We start from the raw sequence: 24,817 nt of genomic DNA on the forward strand, positions 1-24,817 counted from the left end.
CCCTCTAACTTCTGTCTCATTTCTCCCTCTCCTGCTTCTGGCTCACTGCCACCTCCAACACCTGTCCTGAGCTCCTCTCTGCCTCCAAACCCCCTGTTTCTTTGCCACTGTCTTATCCCCACTGCCTTTTCCTTTTCCTCTGAGCAACCAGGTTTCTGCCTCAGTTTCTTTCCTGGCTGTCTCCTCCTTGCCACCACTTATCTGCCCCTCCCCTGCAAATATCTCAGCTGTCTGCCTCAGCTTCTAGCCCCAGTCTACCTTAAGTAAACCCAAGCCTCAGTTTCTCAGTCAGCTTCTCTGTAGTCCACTGGTTCTAATCCCAATTCTGGCAACTTTCACTCCCTACACTTTAGCTCTCTCTCTTACCTGAACCTTCCCCCAAGTATCCCAGGTACTCCAAGCACACACATATACATTGTACCATCCAAGTTAGGAACTTACCTGTGTATATGTGTAGGTGAGTTGTATTTGTGTGAACTGGTGAGTGTGTGTGTGTGTGTGTGTATATATAGATATATATATATATGGCATTGTGTGCATGATATACGGATTAGTGATCTATGTCTAACTTTTGGGGTGTATATTGTATGCGCTTGAATTGGTGATAGGTATGCATGTGCCTAGGCTGGTTTGGATGTGTATGTGCCTGAGCTGGTAGTATGTGTGTGTATGCACCTAATTGATTTGTGTGTTTTGTATATGTGCAATTGTGTCACAACCTCCTGTCTAACAGCGCAATGTTGAGATCCTGAGAGTTGGCCTGACCCCACAGGGCTACAAAGTGAGTGAATAGACATTTTCTTTTGATTCTGGAAATGCTGCTACATGTCTGCAGTGCTGCAGGCCAGAAACCAGGAGGTGTTAGAGTAGGACTCCCTGCTTGGCTGGAGCAGACAGCTTGGGCCAAGGCTAACTCATCCATCCTGTAAGTGGAGGCTTTCTGGGAAGTGGAAAGCATCCTGGGACGCTGGGAGACTGAGAGTTAACTTGAATCTGGAGGGGGGGGTCAGACAGAAGTTCAATAAACCAATTTATTGCTTCTAGGCCTTTTGGCTCAGATCAAGTGTAGTTTTTGGTTTCTTGTGGACTAAGATCAAGTGGGGATATCCAAATTCCAAGACCTCCAGGCTTGGGCCTGGACACAGGATGCCTGACAATGGATTTGGGAGTATCTGAAGTCCCAGGGTGAGAGCCTGGGATGGGATGGCTCACCAGTTGTAGCACCAGCCATGGTGTTTAGAACAATTGAGTTCTGCCTGCTCAATTGATATGGTTTTTGGAACAACTGAGTTCTGCTCAATCAATATGATTTGGAACTGATTTAGCCAATTTGACCTGGAACACGAAATATATTAATAAAAAAAAATGCAATAAACCAATTTAAACTAAATCACCACAGTCTGATATCACATCCATCCAGATTTATCTTAAACTACTTTTGGCCATTTTGAAAGTGGTTTATGTGCACTGAACTTCCGTTGTGTTACATATTTGAAATGGTTTCAGCTCACTTATATCAGTTTATTGTACCATCTGTCCCTGACCTTGATGTGGCATGACAAACAGTAGTAACGTCTATTCACACACCATTTGTGCAACCATAAACATTTTTATGGCATCACAAATAAAATGCCAGGTGACATCTGTTTCCACCCTTAGCTCCCTCTACACGTCAGTCACATGGCATGACTGCAGCATGCATTGACTATAACCTAGCTACTTTGGGAACCATGAGTAGTGAAGGTCAATTAATTGAGTCTGCTGGAGTGTGGTAATTACCTCACTCCAGCAGACTCCCGCATCACATGTATCAGCGTCTTTGCACTGAAAAATGGTGGTGGGGGGACTTTAACTAAAGCTCTTCAAACACGCTTTAGTTAAAGCGTCCCCGCCACCATTTTTCAGAACAAAGATGCTGATACACGTGACTCTCCGGGCACTTTAATTACAGCAGCTCTTGGAGCCTCTCTAATTATAGGCCACCCTCTCCCCTTCCCCTTCCCCGCAATCCCTTGGAGCATGTGTATAACTGCCCTGAGATGCCAAAGGATTCAGTGCAAGATGTACAAACCTGCTCAGGACAACAGTCACTGTAGCTTCACTGCTATTGGCACCCAACCTGGCTATGTTTAAATTAACTTGGGTCTATCTAAGCATATTGTGGTCACACCTCTATCTGCCTTGAGATAGCACTGACATTCTGGCTATTTCTGGCATAGTTCACTCTGTGCACTACCCCTTCCTCTGGGCCTCACCTGAAACAGCTGTAAGTAGTTCAGTTAACTTGAGCCTGTCAGGATTTTCTCTGCCTCCATCATGGCTTTACCTGGTGTCCGGAATGCCCTTCCCCTCTTTTACTGTTGTTTTCTTTTCATTATGGAATGGGAACTTTACTCACCCAAGTAAGCTGCCTGGCTGGTGGACTCTGCAAGTCCCTCCCTGCGCAGATCCTTCCCAGCATCCCCAGGGGTAGAGCAGTGTGCAGGGGAACTCTCCAGCATGAAGTTCTTGCTGCGGGATGTGCTAATGATGCGAGGTGGTAGGAGGATATTAATAACAGTCTGGAGCAGCAGCAGGACTTCAGGCTGCTCCAGCCATGGGCTGTCTGTGGTGCATGTAGAGGGGTGGTAGAAAGGGGATAGAAAGAAAATGCATCAGGCCACATTCTATCGAAGTTGCATAAAAGACTCAGTTCCAAACTCATCCCTTTCACCAAACTCATCCCCCACCTTGTTCTCCTCCTGTGAGCAAAGGCAAAGTTATTTTAGCACCAACGCACACAGCAGCATGACACAATTAAAGATCTCACTCTTTGAGCAAAATGATCTCATCTCCCTTTCCCTCCACCCTCATTCTCTGTTTTCACCAGATAACAGGTATGGAATTTGGTGACGGGCAATCAATGATGACCCAGAATCACTGGGACCCTCCATCCTTTCTACCCCATTAACTCTGGGACACACTACAGAGGAATTTGTCTTCTCCAGCACACTCCTTGTCAGGTTACCTATTTCAAAAGGAGGAGTGCATTTGTTAAAGAGTGAATTCAAGAATGACGAATCTCTGACACAGTTGAAATGGAAACGAGAAACAGCAGCTCACACTGAAGGCTTTTCAATCTTCCCAATGAATTCTAATGGAATATTACCAGGGACAGGAAGCCAAATGAAAAGCAAGAGAGTAGGAAAGTGGAAACATTTGTTGTTTGAAGGGGGAAGAAAAAGAAAATCTTTTTGTTAAATTACTCAGACCTTTGCTTCCAGATCCTACTGTGAGGACAAATGGAATCAGTAGGTTTAAAAGCATTCCTTCCCTTCTCTCCTGATTGGTGAATGGGGAGATCACATGGCTTAGGGGGAAATCTTCTTTCAAAGCCTGTGCAGTAATAATAAGAAAGGATTAAACATTTTCATCAGCCATTTAAAAGTATATACACTGTAGGGAATGATGATCCCCATACACTTGTTTTTAAACACAACACAATACAGCTGTTGGCCCTATTAACTTACAAATTCTGAGTATACCTATATGAGGGAAGAGAATTCAGAGAGTAATCTAAATTTCACCCGCTTTAGCATAATCACATGATAAAGGGCCAGATTCCAATCTCATTTATACAGCTGCAATTCCAGTTGAGTCCCCCTGGAGTATATGTGCTGTTTATTCCTTTTTGATCCTGATACAAACAAGATTAGCATGTGGCCCAAACTAGCTAAAAAAAAAGAGCAGAGAAAGTTACAGGAGCTACCCATTTATTAAATGTGGAGGTTATTCCACATTTCCCTGGGCCCCAAGTCCTTAACTTTATGGTGGCCTTCTTTCCTGTAAATGAATAAAATGCACACTTAGTTGCATCTCAACAATTATTCCAGTCTGGAAAAAATGTCCTTTCACCATGAACAGATTCTTCTCCATGTTGGAAGTAATAGTGGTGAAAGAAACTACTGTTAGGCAATGACTGAGTGTTCAAAGCTTGAATACAGCCTTTAAACAGTTGACTACTTTAGATATAAGCTGAAAATGAACTTTAGAAACACTTCAATATGCGAATGTGGGCTGGAGATCCCAAGAGAAGAGGTTCCCTTATGGGACTGTCAGCTTTAGATTCTGTTGGAAATACTAGAGGAATGACTTTTCTGGTGATAGTGTGGCATTTCCAGTTTTGATCCTATTTGAAACCCATGAAAAGCATATAAAAAGGGGATAAAGCATGTGAAAACTCCCTGTTAAAAAACCTAAAATTAACGGTTCATTTGGAGTCTGGATTTAAATCTGAACAAAGATTTGAGGTGGAGCTAGCTGAGGGTCATTTTTTATTTTTATTAGAAGTGATCACTCATTGTTGAAAGAAGCATGCAGTGTCTCTGTACCAATCAGTGTCGATGTTCATCTCCAGGATGAGCTCTCCTGTTTCATTCTAACAAAACAGTGCAGTCAGTGTTTGATCTCTTGACCCGTTAACTTTCTTTCCCATGCTCTGAAAGACCTGTTCAAGTGCTCAACTGGATGATGGATGTGCTGCTCATTGGTTAATTCAAAACAAAAATACAGATTAAGGACAGAAAACTTCCACTTTCATTCTGCCCCATGGTTGCTCTTTGTCACCTTTGGCTTCGTGCCAAGGAGATATAAAGGAGATGTAGGCAGAAAGAGTCCATATGCACCTGGGACGGCTGCCTTCAAACTGATTTTAAAAATCTACAGTTGTCCAAAATAGTAAATATAAGGTGCTACTCTGAAAAGGAATATACTGATGAAATTCCTCCCATTGAAGTCACCATGCATTTACTGTTCTAGATAATGAAGGATGGTAGTTGGTAAGCAGTTTACAGTTCAAACATCTATTGGTATCTGAGCTTTTTTCTCTTCTCTGTTTGTGCAAACAGTACCAGTTTAGCACTGGCTTAAAATAGGACCAAACTCATGCTCAGTAAAATCCAGGCACCCCATGGAGTTTGGTGAGGCTGCATGGGTGTGACCTAAGAAAAGATTTTTCTCATCATTTACAATCTTGAGAAGACTCCTAAAATATTGTGCTGGATCTGCAGCAAGTGCAAATCAACATAGCTCCATTGACTTCAATGGGGTTTGGCTGACTGACACCAACTCCAGATCTAGCCCATTGTTAAGATCTGAACTCAGTCCTAATGTTCCAAATCGCTACAGTTCGGGGAGTTTACATTTTGTTCCACAGTTTTTGCCCAGCTTTCGCAGAAAAAAAGAGCACCTATGAATTGGTGTCTCAACCACAAGCTAAACAGGCCTGATAACAGGTTAGGCAGGCACACCTGTATTTGCAATGCTACAAGCCGGACAACAGCTGTGCTGAAGGGCAGAGGTGGCGAGAGATAAGGGCTGAGATGAAGAAGGGGTAATCCATCAGCAACACTGGAAGGTCCTACCACTCCCATCACCTGCAATACAAACAGAGCACATCACCAGTACTGACTACTGCAGTTCCATCCATGCCATACCCTCCAACCTCTATGAAAGAGAAACAGGTACATTTCAGACAGCATGAAACTGGGGTGCTCTTCAAGACAGAGTATCCCATAATGCCTTGCACTAGCTAGGGCCAGTGAGGAGAAGGGGTGGTTCTACCAGGGAAGGAAGGGGAGGAGAGGGAACTTCTACAGGGGAAGTCAGAAGGATGGACAAAGTGTATAGGGAAACTGGTACATTTATTAACGTACCCAGTAGCAGGCCTGAATGACCAGCACTCGACTGGGAGAATAGATAGAGTTGGAGGGTATGCCATGTAGCTATTTATTTAAAAAATGTGATAAAAGCAGAAGGTTTGTATTTAACTTCTAATCCTTGTCCTTCTCTTCCTAACTTCTTGGAAAAATAATGTCCTGAGTCTGATCCAATCCAAGTTTTGTACAATGTTCAGTGTCCCCTCAGGCACAGCATGTTGTAAGGTACTAAAAATTAAATGGGGGAGGAGAAGATGGGGGGAGATCAATATTCAATCCCAGAATTAGACTTTAAAAAGTCAGACTTAGATTTAGAGGAAAAAGCCTACTGTTTTCATTGAAAGATTTTCCCATTTTCCTGGCCACTGTTTTGTTTGTTTGTTTGGGGTTTTTTTGCGGTTTGCTACTAAAAGTGTTTCACAGGGCACGTCTACATAAGACACTTACTGCGCAGTAGCCTAATAACACTGCCAGTCAAAACCTATGTTAATAAGCTACAGCTCAGTGTTGTTAGACTACACAGTAATGGTCACAAAAATACTACGTGCTGGTGCTACTGCACAGTAACTGTACTTACTGTGCATTTAGTTAGTAATTCATTAAGGAAATACTAAACTAAATGCGTTGTAACTACTGCGCATTAATGAAGGTTGTAGACTTGTCCACAAAGAGCTTGTCTGCACAAGGGAGCAACTGTGAAGCATACTAGGATATGGCTTCATAGTACACTAGCTACTCCATGCTAACTCACACTTACTGCATGATAAGTGTCCACACAGGAAGTCAACAGAGAATAGTCAATGTGCTATGAATTCATGCTATTAAATTAGTTTGTAGGAACCTCCCTGTATAGACAAGGTCTGAGCAGTCTGAAGTCTCACATTTTCAACACTGTCCATCAAACAGCCATTGATCAATTATTGTTGCCACGACAACACAGAAGTCACTTGGACCCCAGCAACCAGTTGGAGTTCCCATACCATTGTGTTGTATATGAATGCTGTACAAAGACAGAGAGAGATATTGATGAATGTCAACAGCACTTTCTAATTAGAAATGGGATTATTTTTTAAGCTTTTTGAAATAATCAACGTCATCAGCTTTCTTTTCCATAGCCCTGCAGCTAAACAATTTCATTTTTTATAATAAAATAGTTTTTAATAAAAGTGCTACTGCATTTTTTTCCAATGTTTGTACTTTTTGTACTACTAGTTCATTGGTTCACAATCCCATAGCTCCTTTGGCTTCAAGGTGAGCATCTGGCACTCTGTCCCTTCGTATTATGATCTCAAAAGAAAGTTCATACTTAGCTGTTTTCTGTCATTACTGAATAGTCAAACAAGCTGAGTTCTGCCTATACAAGTTTCCCTCGCTTTATGCAGGTTCTGTATATGCAAATTTGCTCTTTTGTGATGACCCTTTTTATATCAAAACTTTGTTATATGCAAGGTAAATTCACTCTTATGCGATCAGTATGGTGGAAGCCCGCAGTCAGCTGCTTTGTGCGGTGCATTGTGGGAGTGACATGCACCAAAATATAGTCTCGTGTGTGGATCTGTGTTCCTCGCTCGTTGTCTGCGACACGTGTTTCTGTAGTTGCCATCCCCATTGTGTTAGTGCCCTGTGCTTGTGTGTACTGTCTGTTGTTGGTGAGTACCAAAATTGTCTGGTAAAAGTAGTAGAAATGGATCTGGGGGTCAGTACAGTTGAGGTCTTGGAACGCATCCCTATTTGTTACATTGTAAAGTGGGTTCCCTTTATGCAAATTTGAGTTATGTGCCGTTTTCTAAGAACGCATGTACAGCATAAAGTGAGGGAAACCTGTACTGTCTCTCTAGTCACATTCATACAGAAGTTACAACTGTTTAGATGCAAGGCACACATCAACTTTATATGCTATTGGTTAAGGATGGGATCTGAACATTGTACAATGGAAACCTGCACTAAATCAAACCAGGGACATTGCAAATGTCAGAGTGAATCCACTTGTGTAATTCTTCTAATTAGCCAAGTAATTGACAAAATGATAGCTTCCTCCACAGCAGGAGACCCTCGCACTGTCCCCAGGCCCACTCTCCCCTCTACCAGGTGTGTGCAGGCTCCACCACCCCACTCTCCAACTTGCAGCCCTCAACTCTCAGCGCATCATGCAGAGGGAGATTTTCAAAGTGGTGTGTGGGAAGTAACATAAATAAATTGACTGACCACAGGTATCGGTCCCTGTATCTTCCCATGCAACACTTTGAAAATGTACCTCACTGTCTCTAGTGGCACCTACAAAGTCACAGGGTGGGGGATAAGTGACAGGAAAAGGGATCAACTGCAATCTTCAGTCCAGAGAAGTCAACAGAAGAATGAAGTTTAGCAAAGTTTCATAAGATTGCCACTTGGCTACTCACCAGATTGACACAGACATTGATCAGTGACCTAAGGTGAGGCAGGAAGGATATGATTGGCTGCCTCTGAAGTGTCAAACAAACCCCTTCAATCAAATTGCTGGCAGGCTCCCACTCAACCTGTCGCCTGGAATACAACAGTAGGTGCTGTTAGCTGGTTGACTCCCTTCACCAGACACTCCGAAACAAGGAGACTGATACATGGTGACTCCAACAAGGAACATGTAAGACAGCAAGGACGTCCAAGATGACAACAACAAAGTGCCTTACAGGGGAAGACTTTTACCCCTGCTGTTCAAAAAGCACAGAGCACACCAAGAGGTAGAGAGGCAGTTGAGAACTCAGCAGAGGCGTTCCTGCCTCGCTGGACTGGTGACACGCAACCCGTCACAAACAACAACAGAGAAAAAGAGAGAGAGGATGGATGGGTGGGGCTTCACTGCCTGACTTGGCCTCTTTAAAAGAGGTGTTGAGGGTGAAGCTGAGGAAATCCAATAGACAGCCATCTCAGATGAACCTGCAGAATGAGACAGAGCTGACTGTTTTATGTTTAGGGGAGCTGCACTGCACTTCTGTGATGGAGAGAGACTCATTCCACTCTGGCTCATGAAATCACTGTTTCCCTAGTGCAGACATCACCATGCAAACTTGAGTGGAGTGCATCCCGTACTTATGACAACACCCGCTTCCATTACAGCTCAGCCTAGTCTCTTATACATTAATGACTCCCAGTGGGAGTGAGTCCAGAGCACAAACCAGCCCAGTATTACAGACTTAACCTTCACCAACCCTGGCAGGACAGCTGGGTCGCTCCCTTCCAGCATCAGTATCTTTCACTTCTAAAAATTCTTCACTCTCTAAAAGGCCTCAATCTTTAAAGCAATTCCAGTTCCTGTAAAGGATGGCATACTGAAAGCCCTAGAGATGCAAGTCTTATTTTATCTGCAAGCAGATACAGCACAGGTTGCCATAAGATGCTTTCCCCACCTCCAATCTGACAGAGCGGCTGCTTCAGGCAAGAAACTTCCCAAGTCTGTGTGGTGCCTCACAGTAACCTAGATGCTGGGGAGAAGAGTGAGGCAGGCATGTACTTGCTAGAGGGCTTAATGCTCTACTCTTCTATTAGTTGCACTCCACAATAGACTCTCTTGAAGACTTCTTAGCACTAGGAGTGCCTGATACCATAAGGAAGGATTTTTTAACCCGAAAGCTTGCTTAAAAATTGTTCTCCAACTATTTAAGTTGGTCTAATAAATGATATCAGATCCACCCAAAGAACTGTTTCTGCCTATGTCCTTAGACCAACATGGCTACAACCTACACACCTGATACCATAACAGATACAGTACCTGGACACACATCCCCTGTCAATCTGCCTGCTTTTCTCAATCAGTTATGCCCAAGATGCCCAAATGCTTGCACCTTTATATATGCCATACTCATAACAAGCCCCAGATTTTGAGTTAGGCACCTGGGGAGACTGAAAACCTAGAGATGTCAAATGAGTTCTAGTGTTTCAAGTAGGCAGCTCCTTAAAGAGCTAGTGCTTGTGGTGGATCCCTATTTGCAAAACACTTAGTAGCTTCTTGGAGCTGGTTCATGCATTTGGATCAGTGGCTCAGTAGCCTCTGTACCTGGTTTATAAGAAAGAGCAATAATGGCCAGGTGGCTTTGTGGAGGTGCAGGTGATGTTACATGGACAATAAAACAGGGGTTCCAGGAGATGAGCAACCTGTGAACCAAGTTAAAAATAAAGGAAGGGTTTTTAGAAATTGGAAGATTCTTTGGGATTGAGGTGAAGAAAATGTGATCCAAAAAAGGCAGGGGAGATACAGTAACGAGAAGCACTAACAAGAAAGAGGAGCAGGAAAACTGTTCCCCCCTACAGGTTACCTGATTCTTAGTTGTTTTAATGAAGGGGAATGCAGCTGGAGGCAAAAGGAGGAAGGGGTAGGAGGAAGACACTGTTTCTCCATGATTCACCCCATCTCAGTTTGGTGTGTGAATTTCAGTCCCCAAACCCTTCAGTCTTTGGCCTCCCAGCTGAGACTGACAATAGGGTTAGCAACTAAAGCCAGCAGTCCTGAAGGTTTCTGCAATATGGAAATTTTCCATAGAGAAGTGCACTGCGACCAACAAATCCTTTCACATGGGCCACCAAAAAGCCAGAAGATGGGTATTTTTATACCACTGATATGTACTGGTCGGTCACCTGTCAGTGACCCAGAGACCGAGAAATCCCATACTTAATTACTATTCCATGAAGCCTCCTTCCCCTTCCCACATTGCTTCATTGGTTGTCACCACCTGAAGGAGATTCATTTGCTCAGCTCATGTCTTCTGCATTCAGGAGCACTTGGATGTAATCATCATTCCAAACTATTTTTATTCTTTTCACAGAGCATTTCAATATTTGTATCATAGTAATGCACTGTATAAATACCCTTACCAATAATTTGACTTTATTTTTTAAAACAACAAAAAACTAAATACAGAGAGATCATGAAATTCTTTATAGCCTGAAGACTTTGCGGGAGAGGGAAGAGTTTGATCTCCTTGAATTCGATTTGTAATTCTTAATGAAATATGCATTTCCTCTATTGCAGACTGGAAGCTGGCACCCGAAAAACATGACATACACATACACCAATAGGAAAAAAATTTTTTGCTGGGATTCAATGCAGGTAAAGTACAGGTAAAATGACATACCATTACTTGGTATGCAAGTAAAATGCAGGTAAAATGACATACCATTACTTCAAGGCGTGCAACATCAGAAACGGACCCAAAGGTTTCCATTATACCTGCTCACCTCAAAGTAGGCATCTTGTGAATTTTATTGAACATACGATCCAGTCTCTTTAAGATGAGGATAAGGGCAGGTCTCACGGCCTCAGCTGTCCAGTCTGTGATGGGCAGCATCTCCATGATGTAGCGCCGGAGCCCACGGCTTTCCATTGTCTGGGTGTCATAAGGTGCCAGCTTCAGAAGGGAATGTGCAATTTCTGCCAACCTAAAATTATGGCTCATTAAGAGGGAAATCAGATATTCTACAACATAAACTTGTCTGTAGACCACAACTACAAACTGCATGGTAGAGGAATCACCAGCCTCTTAATAGAAAGACATCTGAGCTAAGAGTACTGCTATTTACATTCTCAGGTTAAATCAGAAGAAATTCCAAGTCCAGTAAGAGTCTTTTGATGGGATCAGAATGTGTGTACATGGGTGTATGGTGTATAGTGAATACATATGCATGTATATACTTATGTGGATGTTAAACTGGTAAATTGTACCAAAAGGCACATTAGGAAGCACTGCTTTATTAAAATCATCATGGCACAGTATCTTTTTCAGCTATTAATATTGTGAGCATCAGCAGTTTCAGAGAAGAGTTTCTGGTAACAGGCAGCAATCATTTAAAATATGTCATTAACCTTGAGTGGCTTCTCTTTGTCTTTTTTATAATGTTACCAGATCAATACCAGGGATTGTTAGTCTCTGTGCACAACTTTTGCACATTTAATCATTAAAAACAGCATGCACTTCCCACTGGTGTGTGTGTGTGTGTGTGTGTGTGTGTGTATATATATATATATATAGCTTGTGCTGTTTATGGGTATTTCTCCTTACATTCTTCATTTTGCTTCTTCCAGTTGCTTCATTTTTTTCCTCTTTCCTTTTTTTTTTCTTTTTGGTTCTGAGAGTTTTCTAGATCAACTTTCTAAGGCCTAGCAGCATTCAGCTTCTACACAGAATACGGGAAATGGTTAATCAGACACTTGAAGACTTCCTGTGATGTTTTTCATTGAATAAAAAAATGAAAGAGTCCCGGCTCTGTATGGCACCCACAGCTGGGAGCCATGCGTGGCATGGGAGGAGGTGCAATTGTCTGGATCATGCATTAGATCCAATTGCCTGCATGTGTAGAGGGGGGCATAGTCAAGGGGGGAAGCTTCTTCTGAAACACCTTCCATTAATGGATAATGTATGACTTCAAGCATGAGAATTTATACACTTTCTAATATATTTTTAATTAAATCCATCTAACTGTGTTTGGGGATGATCTCATCATCCATATAAATACCAACTCTTTATAGAATCCCAATACAATCTTGACCTTAGTGATACCTTGTGTCAGTGTTTTGGCACAAGTTAATTGTAAAGAGTGTAAAAAAAGTGTTTCCTTTTAGCTCTCATACAGCTCTGATGTCACAGCCTATCATGTTAAAACATTAACTTTTTTTTAAAACCACAGCATATTGATGATTTTTTAATTATTATGTAAGTCAAAACACAAGAACAAAGTCTCCACCACTATTATACAATGATGAGCAAAAATGTTCTTTTGGTTTACAAAGTGTAGAAGTTCCTTATGTACTATGGTGCTTTCTGAAGCTCTGAAAATCACTTCCTTTACCCCACAAGTTATACAGTGAGGGCTCAGCCCACGAGCCTTTATATTTGCCAGCAGCCATGAGAAGACCTAATCATTTTGGTAAAGACAAGCAAGACCAGGTCCCAAGATTTTTTTTTAATCCAGTTATTTTAGTTACTCTTTCTTTTGTTCCAAATAAGATCATATTCTTTTTATTTCATATCTTATTTGACAACTATGAAATCTTCTGCTCCTACTTACTAACACAACAAAACAGTAAATAGTATAAAATACAATTTCCCTTAGCAGTGATGATGTCAGTACCTAAAAGTACTTTTCTGTCATTGTTGTAAACATCTAGTTAGTTGAATCTATATCTCTTTATAGCTGTGAGTTGACAGGGTGGGGGGGGGGAAGGAGGGGTTAATTGTGTTTTTGAATCAGAGAAGGATTTTTCCATTCCTTTCCCATAACAGTCTAAAAGAATCTGAATGGACCCATCCCAGGCCTCAAAAGGAAATCCTCAAAATAATTACTATAGATTCTCTGCAAAAACGAGAACAACCTACCATTTGATTTCATGTTAACTATAGATGAGACAATATTTTTTCCAGTTCCAGCAAGTCAGTCATTTCTAGCACTGTAGCTGAACTGGCATTTTTCTGAAGTAGTAAGAAAATCAGATCACCTAGAACCAGCTTGTATATTGACTTCAGAAATTCAGTTCCTCCATACCATTATAACTTTTTATCTCATAAGTACTTCCACCTTGGAAAACATACAGAAATGTCTACCAGCAGATCTACCATTTACTCCCCTATGATCTTGTTTCATTATTCATCATTCAACATAAAAGTATTTTCCCATAACATTCACTGATAACAACATCAAGTCATCTATGAAGCAACAAGTAAAATCTCCAAAGTTCAATGACCTCAACACACACAACCCTATGGAAATAAAGTTTTCATATTACTATGAAACAGCAGTAGTTCCAGATTGTGTAAACTAAGGCTCTTCATGATTTCCAAATCATTCGCAACTATTCAGAGGCTAAACATGGACATTAACATAATACTGGGGGGAGGGGGTGGGGATCCCAACAAAATCTCATTTTATTCTGTGAGCTCAATTCATCCATTGGATATGTGTTCCTGATTCCCACTGAAGAGAAACTGAATTTGCCCACCTGAAGACAGAATCTAGCCTATATCCAGGTCACCCTTTTCTATATAAAGGTAAAATTCTCATCTCAGATGCACGCTACTAAAGGTCAGAGAATTAGAACTACAACTAAATGAGGCAAGCAGTACAAATAATAATTTCCTATTTTTTAAATTCCCTAGTGCTTGCTTTTCAAGGGAAATGTATTATCATAATTAACCCAGATACACATCTGTATCTATATCAATTGGTTTGCATTCACAGACTAAGTGAGAGTTACATGCACCTACAGTAAGTCATCACCTATATAGTAAATGTATACTGTCATTAAAATGGTATTCAGTTCATAGAAACATAAGAAACAGAGGAATTGTGAGCATTTGCTAAACAAAATCTAAATTAGTATTATAGAAAGCCAAGTTTCCAACAAAGTTAATTTTCATCCCAAAATTTCCATATATGGCAGAAAGTGTCACCGAATTTTTTGGACTGCATTTCCAGTCTTGCTGTAGTTACTAATTCATTCACCAGAGATGCAAGGCATCCATAAAAAGAGGAGATGAGCCATTTACAGATTCCTCTTTTTGTAGGGTAGGGGTGGGCAAAATGCAGCCCATGGACCAGATGTGGCCTGCCAGGTTATTCTATCCGGCCCACGGGGCCCCTCAAAAATTTAGAAAATTAATATTTATCTGGCTCTGGCTGCCTGACACGTGGTCCTCAATGGCTTGCCAAAACTCAGTAAGCGGCCCTCCGCCTGAAATAATTGCCCACCCCTGTTGTAGGGGAACAGAGTGGGCCTAATGGCGCTCCGTCTTTTGTGATCCCTCAATCTCAATTGTAGAGGGAATTCCTGGGTGAAAGTCTATGTGGCTGGGCTCTTGTGATAACTGACTGCCCAAACTACCTGTTGGGGCTGTAGGCATCCTGGCACAATTCAGAGCAGCCCTAAGGCTGCTATACTTACATGAGTCTAGGGTAGCTCTAGAACTGGAAGAGAGTAAGACTGGCTTTAAAAACATCTTTGGTCTACTCCCCATTTACTTTGGCCGTATGCTGAATAATATTTGACTAGTCCAGAGAATTTGACTTATTAATGTTTAGCTGCTATGAATTTAAGGAACAACCCCACAGCTCCCAGTTGTACCTTTTGAAAGGCTTCAAGTGCCCAAAGTTACTGATGAAATCTATGTTGAAACTGCCCACATTAGTCCTGGTTTTCATTGCATGATAGAACATAACAACATAATGAGTACAATATTATTTCTTGCATACTTTAGGGGCTCTCAAATCAATTTCCGTTCTATTGAAGGCAGCTAAACAGAGTACCTCAAACCAAAGAAATATTTGTGTCGGGTAGGTTTTTCCTGTCCCCTCCTCTTTCCTTCCTTGTCTATGCTGCAAACTCAAAATCTGGAAGATAGCCCAGTGGTGAGATACACTGAGTTTTACCTCTGTCAGAAAAGTTTAAACTTGGAACTTATTTTCAAGCCCTGAAGATTCCTTTAGCTTTCCTTAATTTTTTTTTTAATATCAAGAAACATAACATTAACCATCTTGCATCCCATGTCTTTTGAAACACCAGCAGCCTGAGGAGCAAATTTCCCTAGTAAAGGAGCAAACAACTGAAAAATAAATAGACTCAATTCTTCTTTACCCTGCTGAGTGTGTATTAATTTATATTTGTGCAGAGTGGGTATCATAGGCTTCCCGAAAAGACAACAGTTTTGCACCAACTTTGTGGTTGCTAGGCAAAGGAAACAATCATACAAAGTGCAGAGGTGGTAGAGAATCAGGCCTAATATGCTTAGCACTGACTAATCCAGGTTTCTCTCTGGTAAGCAATCAAAAGAAAGTGCTGACCAGTATATCTCATGCCAAAAGGCTGAGTGATGCTTCATGTTCAGTAAACGAACTAAGAGTCTGAGTTGCTCCTATAAGTTGACTATACGTGACGTTGTCAGTAAATAGAGAGGACATCAGGCATGGTCTACGGAACACCTGATTCAATTTCTGCAGGGCTCAGCCAGCAAGATGACAGTAAATCTTAGATAAGGAAGGAGTTTAGGCTTATTATAACAAACAAGTAAAGGGAGAAAGTGAAGATCTCATTTATTCTTATCCTATAGGAAAGAAAATGGCAAATCCTGACTTGAGCTCAATTCCCTGTATGTCCATCTGTTAGAAATTCTCTTCCCTCTGCATTCATGACATTAACACATACTTTCCCTTTTTAGGCTATTAAAGCTTGTTTGCTGTTTTTCCTCATCCTGCCAATCTCAAACACATGCATATTTAATTTCCTTTTTTAATAGATCAAAAAGATGTGGTGCATACCCTGATTGGAAACCTAGGAAAATAACCTGTTTCCAAGGCTGAGTGATATAGATTTCTCAGCCAGACTTGCCCTGGAATGGAAAACAGCGTCTTGTATACACAGCACACGCTCACTGTTATACAGACAGGCACACTTATATGTATACAGTGTGTGGAGTACCTCATATGTGACTTCACATCCAGCAGCTCCAGGGAAGTCACCCTGGGCTCTCCAGCTAGGTTCTGCAAAATCTTCAGCCGGGGGCCACAGTGCTTGTAGAACTCAGTACAGATGTTCAGCATGGATTCCCGGGGCCTCCTGAACTCCTCCCTGGCAATTCGTTCATCCAGCTCCTCTCGGGGGAGACCCTGGCCCTCCTCCAGCAAGTGAAGGTTTTCCCTGTCATTTGAAAGAAAGGAAGGGTGGGTCATGTCCAGCAGGAGGGAGAATGCAATAATTTGGTAAAGGCAATTGTAATGGGCCCCACTTCTTTAGCAGGCAGGCCTATACTTCTCTGGATAAACACTGCTCTACAAAAGCCACTTTTCCTTGCCATTAAGAAGGAAGATAAAGCAGTTGGCATTTGTAGTAAGGAGAGAGAGACACAGGAGGCCCCTTTTAAGAATTATCCATGTTAAATTAAATACTGATAGTTTCCCCTTAAACAGACTCCCTTGTCTCTGTTGCAGCAAAGTAGAACCCAGTAAACTGGGAAACCATCTTGGAAGTGCCCATCCCAAGAGGCCAGAGATCTGAAATGCATGTATTATTGTACCTGATGAAGTGCAGTTTGGCTCCCTGTTCTGGGTACCTGGGAAAATCAAGACATTGCCATTAGAAACAAAGACACAGCGATTGCCATGCTGGTTCAGATCCTTTGACAGTGACCAGGACCAGACAGTTCAAAAAGTGGTGGATGAAACCCTACATTAGATAGATAAGAATGTGTCTATCTTTAGGGAAATCCCTAATTTCTATCCCCAAATAACTGGAGATTGACTCCCACTCTGAGGCATATGGTTTTGCCATTCAATGCTTTCTTTTTTCAAGTGTTTACTACTGTTCCCTTAATTTTATATTATGATATAGGGAAAACATAAGATCCATGTTCTCTGTGCCACCTGGTATTTTGCATTATTTCATTATGCCTCCTCAGTCGTCTCATTTCCAAAGAAAAGAATCCCAGTCTTTTCAACCTCACTTTGTAAGAGAGGTTTTTCCCCCTCATCACTCTTCTCAAAACTACCTCTCTTCTTGCTATGTCATTGTAGAAATTGGACGAAACAAGTTCCTTTGCTAGTCTTCCAGCTGGGGTATCTCACCAAGCTATGCAATAACATATTTCCCTTAGTCTCTGTGCTAATAATTTGTTTGTTTTAAGAACAGATTTCAGCTAGCAAGGAAACACTTAGAGTATTCAGTTCATTTTCTTTTCCATGAATGGTTAAACAAGCATCACATCATTTGCCAAACACTTCCAAGACAGGAACACAGATTGGTTCTCGCATCATTGCACTCCTGTTCTTGCCAGCGGGTGTCTGTCGCAAAGAGGAAAGCTACAGACAAAACAAACATGAATCTTTGGAAAAATACTTTTAATCAATTTTAGAAGATTGAATGTTCTGTAGCAGAAAAGTCTGGAAGCATAAACTAAGAGAACTGTCTAGCCACACTGTCTGAGACTTCATAGACAAGCAATATAACAATGTGTCAAGACGCGGTTAAAACTACAGCCCGATAAAATAAGTCCTAGTGACAGATATGTATTCACTTTTTTTAGCCTGGAGTCAGCAGATGGATACAGCAGTCCCATAACTTAGTGCATTGATTCCACTAATTACTGGATGAGTTTTATAGGGTACACATCTATTTGATGTTACGCTCTGGTCTGATAGATTAGAAGAACTGGGGTTGCAGACTTAGATACTTCAGTGCGAGGACACAGCACAAGAATCAGTCTAGAAAATATATTTTTGGAGAGTGGGTCTCTCTATAGTCCTAAAGGCCAGGTATAGACATTACACTCTTACCAGTATAAGTGATTGGAAACCAGTCTTTACCCATAACAGAACAGAAGTTTGGTGCACACAGACTGGTTTAAAAATGGCAGAACTTATCTGAGATTTGCCCTCACACTCCACCAGAGGGCGAATGTGTGTTCTGCTTGCTACCAATCTAAAATATGACAATTACAGAAAACCACGTAACTTAGTCTTAGATCAATTCTACCTTGGGCTTTTTTAATGTCTGTACCTAGCCATAGAGCTCTGTACCTAGCCATAGGCTTACACTGGATTGTTCACTACATGTGCATACACACATAATAGTTGCCATCTAAACTTCATAGGTGCATCAGGTGAAACAAATTCAGAACAGAATCTTTAACTAAAGAAACACAAGCTTCTATCACTAATGGACAAAAGAAAACTTTTCCTTGGCTTTTAGTAATGTCTGTATTGTAATATCTATTTCAGCCATCCTTGTAGCTTAGATTTGAATTACGCCAAAGTGTCAGCCTCTTTAATAAAGGAAACTATTGCTCGTATGTTAGCTGGTAGCATGCACCCCAATGTCTCATAAATCCAGATATTTACAAAGGTCTTTGTGGTGCTCTTCATCATCTTCTCTTATAGTTTAGCAACTAATCTGAAAGTTTTGTGCATATCCTAAAAGTTGCTTCGTCAAAGAGTCACAGGGCAGCACTGAAGAGTTCATCTGATTTTAGCTAAACTCCTATACAACCTTGCTTTCTCTAATTTCCTTTGCATGGATCTATTTATTTTAACCAAGCTGAAAAAAATACAGCCAATGCCTTCAGTTTCACACATCATCAGCCAGTCCATGCTTTAGCTGTCTCAAGCTTCAAAAATGGTCTTGAACCAAAGCTTAGGGAATGGCAACTAAAAAGAGACTACCAAAAAGAAAAGCAGGAAGCCAACAGTGAAAAAGCAAAATCCTGTTAATTTCTATTCAAACTACAGGAATGCACTCCTATAAGTAAATGACATTGATTCTGGTAACAAGACAGGAAGTACTGTGCACATTTGCTGCTGTTGTTCACATCAGATCTGTCCAAATGCCCATCTGACAAGGAGCTCAGAAGGAAGAAAAAGACAGCCTAGAATACACTGCATTTTTACTCTGGTTATTACATTCTGCGTTGGGGCAAAGGAGACCAAATTGAGCTTCCTCTATCCTGATATCCCAGTCTCCAGCTCAGTCATGCAGCTCTAATATGAGCATCTTGGAAAAGGGGCATTACTTAGACATTCTTTTCTGCACTGTGTTTTCCCTTTAGCCCACCAGATCCTCAGAAACAGTTTGCTCTTTCATATATGCTGCCAATACACACCATGCCTCTCCCAGGACAGACATGGTACCACATAACTCGGGCCAAAGGCTGGTATGATAGAAGCAATAGAGTAAAAGGAATGCCCCAAGGATTACCTGGTGTTCACCCCTGACGACATGGTGTGGTTGGCTGTTGTGGTACCTTTATGGCCTTGGTCACACCTGCTCATCTGGGGAGCAGTCATGGGTCTGTAAAGAAAAGATCACTTTGAAGACTGAACCAGACTGAATTTTAGAGGCATTCTAAATCCCCAGCCATGATCTGATAAAATCTAGTGCTGGTTTTACCAAGACTAACCACAGTCTTTATAAATTGATATGCTGTACATTGTAATTGCACCTCCTATAGTCCATAAAGGACTGAAATTTATCTGCCATAGTGGTTACCTGGTGAGAACTTCCACACTGTACAAAAGGGCCTGCAAAGATGTGGCAAGGGCAGCAGTTGCAGCAATTTCCTCGCGAGCAGCTGTTACAGTCTCGACTTGTGAGGTCTGCCTCTTGAGTTTCTGCAGATAGCAGGGAACTAGGGCTTCCAAGACCATCAGCATCTGGAGGCTAGAGCAATAAAAGTCACAGAAAGCTTCATTCTGTCAATCTTGCTGGAACTACAAGGGCTGCAGAGTGAATTCACTTCTAGCAGAGGTTTAAGGGTCTGAGAAAATCCCAGGGGTCCCTGGATCTCAGAGTGGACTGTGATTTCATTGCAGTTGCTCACTAAGCTGGGCCAGGCTTGAGTACTTGGCTGGGAGACTCCTGGCTGGGAGAAATCTTGAGCTCTACGCATGTGTACTAACACAATTTGCATATTTGATTAAAATACTTTATCTCATTTGTATTAATTCATTTTCCCTCCCAGAGATTCCTCTTTTCCCTGTTTCCCCTCTTGAAGTTCCATCCCTCATTGTTTCCTAAGTTTCTTTCCTTTGTCTTTGTCTCCTCCTCCTTTTTAATTCTCTGTTCCTTTCCTTCATCTTGCCCCTAACTGCACAGGCCCTGAACAAGAGTGTGGTCCCTATCTTGCCCATGGCTGATGGGATCTGTCTAGAAAGAGCACATACTTAATGCTTCTCTCCCCATCTTACCATCTCTACCCAATGTTCTAGCAACATGGTTATGGGTGGCTTGGGGGTTGTGTTCTTGGGTAGGGTTGAATTCTGAAGGATTCCCTGCAATCTCTAACCAGGCATAATATCAGAGCAGTCCTCCTAGACTGTAAGCAAAGGGACCTCGGGTCTTGAGTGTTTGCCCCACACAGCTCCCCTTCTCTCCCATTGAAGGTGGTTTGATGGTAGCATGTACTCCATATCTTGGGAGTGTCCCTGGTGATACTGCACGCGCACACCTTAGAGGGAACCTTGGCACTGACTCTTACAGTATTTTTGCTGGGGGGGCCTAAGATGATGTGTTGTTCCTCCCTCACCACACCATGGCTGGAGCAGAGTTGAGTGGAGCCCATGAAGGGGTGGGGGCAGATTCAGGTTGCCTGCTGCAGGCTCAGGGCTCCCCACCTTGCTGCCCTGCCCCCAGGAGCCCCGCACTGGCCGTACTGCCATAGTGAGGTGGCCCCTGTTCACCTGGTAGCAATGGAGGGCACAACTGCACGTTGCCGCCTCACCATGGCAGGGGGCACCTCACCATGGCAGCAGGAAGAGGAGCCCCGAGGCTGCAACAGACAGCCTGAATCTGCCCCCATCCTGTAACCAAATCTAGGGGGCTCTGCCCCTCCATGCCCCTCTCCCCAGGAGTGTGCACAGCAGCCGGGAACTGCCCATCCACCCCCTGGATGAGCTGCCCGTGGCTGTCCCACTTCCCAACCTGGCCCCATCCACAGCCCTGGCTGGGCAGCACTCCCAGGGTCAGCCCCTGCCCCACTCCCTCCCTCACTGTAGGGGCATCAATTTGTCCCCCACTCCACTAGACTTACCTGAAGGCAGCTGGGAGAGTTGCTCTCCACTACTTCCTGGGGCTGTATTCCTGGCCATATGCATGTGTGCTCACGCACATGTGCATGTGGTGCCCCTGTGTTCTGCTCCCTGCAGCCCCTCCCACCGTGCAGCTATGACCAGCAGCTAAGCACAGCCTGAGACACAGCACTTCCTCTTCCAAGTGTTTTCTTTCAAATGAAAGATGAAAACAAGGTCCTGACTACCTATATTCAATGAAGCTCCTTTGCAAGAATAGGAATGCATTGGTTTCATGGTCAGTTTTAATTTGAGCACTGAGAAATGTTATAAATGAAGCACTTTTTTCCAGCAATAAAACCCACTGGTATTTTTTTAAGGGAAAATGATGGTGTGTACGCAAAGCATATACTTTAAAAAGAAGGGCTTGGAATGTCCTCATAGAAGTTTTGCCTCCACTTCTGCTTGTCTGTATGTCTCCTTCTACCTAATACTATTCAAGTATGAATAAACCAGTGATTCCCAAAGGCTGTGCTACAGCACACTAGAGCAACAGCAGTGTGCTGCAAGATCCCCCTGTGTGAGGAGGTAGATGCTATCCGCCTCAATCCAGTACCCTGTGTCTGCTCCAGCTGGTCTTCTGCGGACTGCTGCTGTCTTTTCTCACCCTTTGCCCCCACCCAGATAGCTCTTGTGCTCTTGTCCATCCCCATCCCCTCTATGCTCCCAGCAGCACACTCAGCCATGAGTGGGTGGGCAGGCGGACATAAATAGAGCTGAGGCTTGCAGCCTGACTTGTCCCCTCCACTCCTCCCACACTCCCAAGATTGGTGGAAGGGGTCGTGGGGGTAGTTAAAGGCATGAAGACCCTGCAGGACCAGTCTCAGCAGTGAGGGCTGCCCTTGCCCCCTAAGGTACAGACCCAGGGATGGGAAGGGTGAAAAGAGCAGGACACAGCAGGGTGAGGTCCTGCCCTTGCCACCCTGAAGTGGCACCAACCAGATCAGTGATTCTCAACTTTCGTAGCCTCAAGGCCCACCTCCATATCTTTTATGAATTTAGATCAGTGATTTTCAACTGGGATGCCACAAAATTCAGAAAATTTATGCAGGGGTGCCCTGAGGCTAAACAGATTGGGAAGTGGAAACCACTAGTATGGAGACTAAATCATTTCATAAAGGAAATATGTATTTGGTGTCATTTTTGTAACAGTTCATCTAAGCACTGTATGATTTTCTCAGGCAGGGGAATGAAATATGTTATATATTTTGAAAATACACATACACGCATACATACACACACACAAATACCCCCCCACCCTTTTTGAATGTAAGAGTGAAGTACCTTCTGAATGATTCAGGGGCATATGCCACCACTGTTACACACAGCTTGATGGCTTCACTGATAGAAAAGGTCAGATCCTCATTCCCATAACAAAAATCTAAAAAGACAGAAAAATATCAGCAGAAATTATGAAAACTGAACAAAAGCAAATTGAGGTAAGATAGGCAGCAGATAGAATTCACTTGAAGATGTTTTTCTTTCCACATGTTCTGCTTCTCACATTGTACATTCCCAGCTGGGTTTTGCTCCTTAAAAAAATGTACCATATAAAAAAAGGAAAATCAAACCCTCTTCCCATTGTTTTTCCCAGCAGGTAAGAAAACTGTTCTCATTAGGTGAAACTCAATACCCTATGTGCCATTTACATTCTATTTTGAGTTCTTCCACAATAAGTGAACTGAGTTACACATGTACACGCATGCATGCACATACACACATTCATTTAAATATTAAAGTGTTTTCAACTGCCTACTGGTAGTAGCTATCTTGCTAAAAATGGCATAAAATATGACACTGGAATGTGACTCTTCCAATTTCTGATAATCATGAGACTTTGACAGAGGTGCCTGACTGGCCTACATTTTCAAAATCAATTAGTAATTTTGAGTAAAATTTTCAAAAGCACTTGGGAGGTTAAGTATCACTAACAGTCAACAAGACTTAGGTGTTTGGGAGAATAAACCTCTATTGAAAATGGGACTCAGGATTTTCATACATTTTACACTATGAATGCCTTAATTTCTAAGCACTCAACTTTACATACTTTATAGATTTTCAGACAGATGATACTAAGCAATAAACATTTTGGCCTATATGCTCATTTTAAATGAGCAGTCAGAGTTTTAAAGCAGACTGAAAAACCAGCTGGGATAATAATAAAGCATGTCTCTTGTGTTATTTTCTTTTAAAAAGGAAACAACTCTAGAGAAGATCTATTAACAGTTTTAAAAGAGATGTCAAATAGAAAATTGCAATGTGTTCCAGAAAAAAGGAAAAAACCCTATTCTATTGTATATTATGATTTGTAGCATTGCTCTACGATGCTACACCATTTCAGTATATCAGCAACACCACAGACTTCCAGACTGGTGTCCATCACTTGCCAGGCGATTCTGTCCAGAGGAGCTGATGCTTTTTTTTCCACTCAGCACACAGCAGAGCAGGTGAACAGCACTGATCTGGTCTGAATGATGCAGCCTATTTTCCATCCCCTCTTTCCCCATTGATAACATTCAAAATGCTTGTAGCTCATTTCAGATTTCCTAGCTCAGCTCAGTAAAATAAATACACGATTCTGTCTTCATGGAATTCATGTAATGTAATGGGACAAACCCAATCCTGGAAACCAAGAACAGTGGAAGAAATGGGTGTTGTCACATTCAGGAAAAAATTTCCAGGACAAATTTCATTAACATAACAGATAGTACATAAAAAACTGACAAATGAATGAAGGGGATAATAAAAAAGGTCTTGTTTTCACCTAATGATTTGAGAGGCTTTTCTGCTTTCACCAGCTCTAAGATGTCCAAAATGTCAGGCGTGTCTCCCTCTAGAGACTGCAGCAGATCAAACAGGCACTGAGCTGATACCCCTTTGCTGGGTCCATTGTTTGCGGCATCCTGTTTAAATGACACCCACAGATTATTGATTTTTCAAGAGTCTGCAATCCCACAGTTTTTATTTGCAGATACAGACAGTTCAGTTTTAACGAGTTTACAAATATTAACTACATGCCAGTTCAGTTCTAGAGCTGAATCATATAAAACAGTGGTTTTCAACCTTTTTCCATTTGTGGACCCCTAAAAATTTTTTAATGGAGGTGTAGACAGACCCCTATGAAAATTTTGAATGTAGGTATGGACCCGTTGGAATTGTAAGTGTGGGTATTCACATACTTTTGATTGACCACAGACATTTTTCGTGGTCAGAAAAATGTCTGTGGTTATTTTTCTGACTGTCCCTAGCCCTTATGTCAATGTGATTAGACATAAGGGCTAGGGACAGATATTCCAAAAGCCCGAGCTGATTCAGTCTTTGCAGGTTGCTCTAACCTGCAGAGAGTGAACCGGTTTGCAAGTGGATAGACGTTTGGCACATGCCTGCAGTGGCTCAAGCCAGAAGCCTGGGGGCGCTAGAGCAGCCCTCCTTTCCACAGGGAAGCTGAGCTGGGGAAGGCAGACGTAGCCCAGCGCTTGCAGGCCCACCCCAGTGGCTCCCTGACACCTGGGATTCCCAACACACAGGGCTGCCCAGCCCCAGAGGGAAAC

At 42.3% G+C, this 24,817-nt stretch overlaps 1 protein-coding gene across 1 annotated transcript in view; it reads right to left on the reverse strand.

Moving 5' to 3' along the window:
* Nucleotides 1-24,817, reverse strand: part of UNC80 (unc-80 homolog, NALCN channel complex subunit) — a 200,673-nt gene that overhangs the window by 25,030 nt on the left and 150,826 nt on the right. Inside the window, exons 45-55 of the mRNA XM_006022285.2 lie at nucleotides 24,031-24,169; nucleotides 22,551-22,647; nucleotides 19,690-19,860; nucleotides 19,399-19,491; nucleotides 16,727-16,762; nucleotides 16,132-16,350; nucleotides 10,905-11,105; nucleotides 8,096-8,219; nucleotides 5,289-5,414; nucleotides 3,252-3,375; nucleotides 2,399-2,605 (exon numbers count right to left, since the gene is read on the reverse strand). Of these exons, the coding sequence (XP_006022347.1) occupies nucleotides 2,399-2,605; nucleotides 3,252-3,375; nucleotides 5,289-5,414; nucleotides 8,096-8,219; nucleotides 10,905-11,105; nucleotides 16,132-16,350; nucleotides 16,727-16,762; nucleotides 19,399-19,491; nucleotides 19,690-19,860; nucleotides 22,551-22,647; nucleotides 24,031-24,169 (1,537 nt within the window). The remainder of the gene's footprint in view (nucleotides 1-2,398; nucleotides 2,606-3,251; nucleotides 3,376-5,288; nucleotides 5,415-8,095; nucleotides 8,220-10,904; nucleotides 11,106-16,131; nucleotides 16,351-16,726; nucleotides 16,763-19,398; nucleotides 19,492-19,689; nucleotides 19,861-22,550; nucleotides 22,648-24,030; nucleotides 24,170-24,817) is intronic.

This window comes from Alligator sinensis, unplaced genomic scaffold (assembly GCF_000455745.1).
Source record: "Alligator sinensis unplaced genomic scaffold, ASM45574v1 scaffold730_1, whole genome shotgun sequence".
Taxonomy (NCBI): Eukaryota; Metazoa; Chordata; order Crocodylia; family Alligatoridae; genus Alligator; species Alligator sinensis.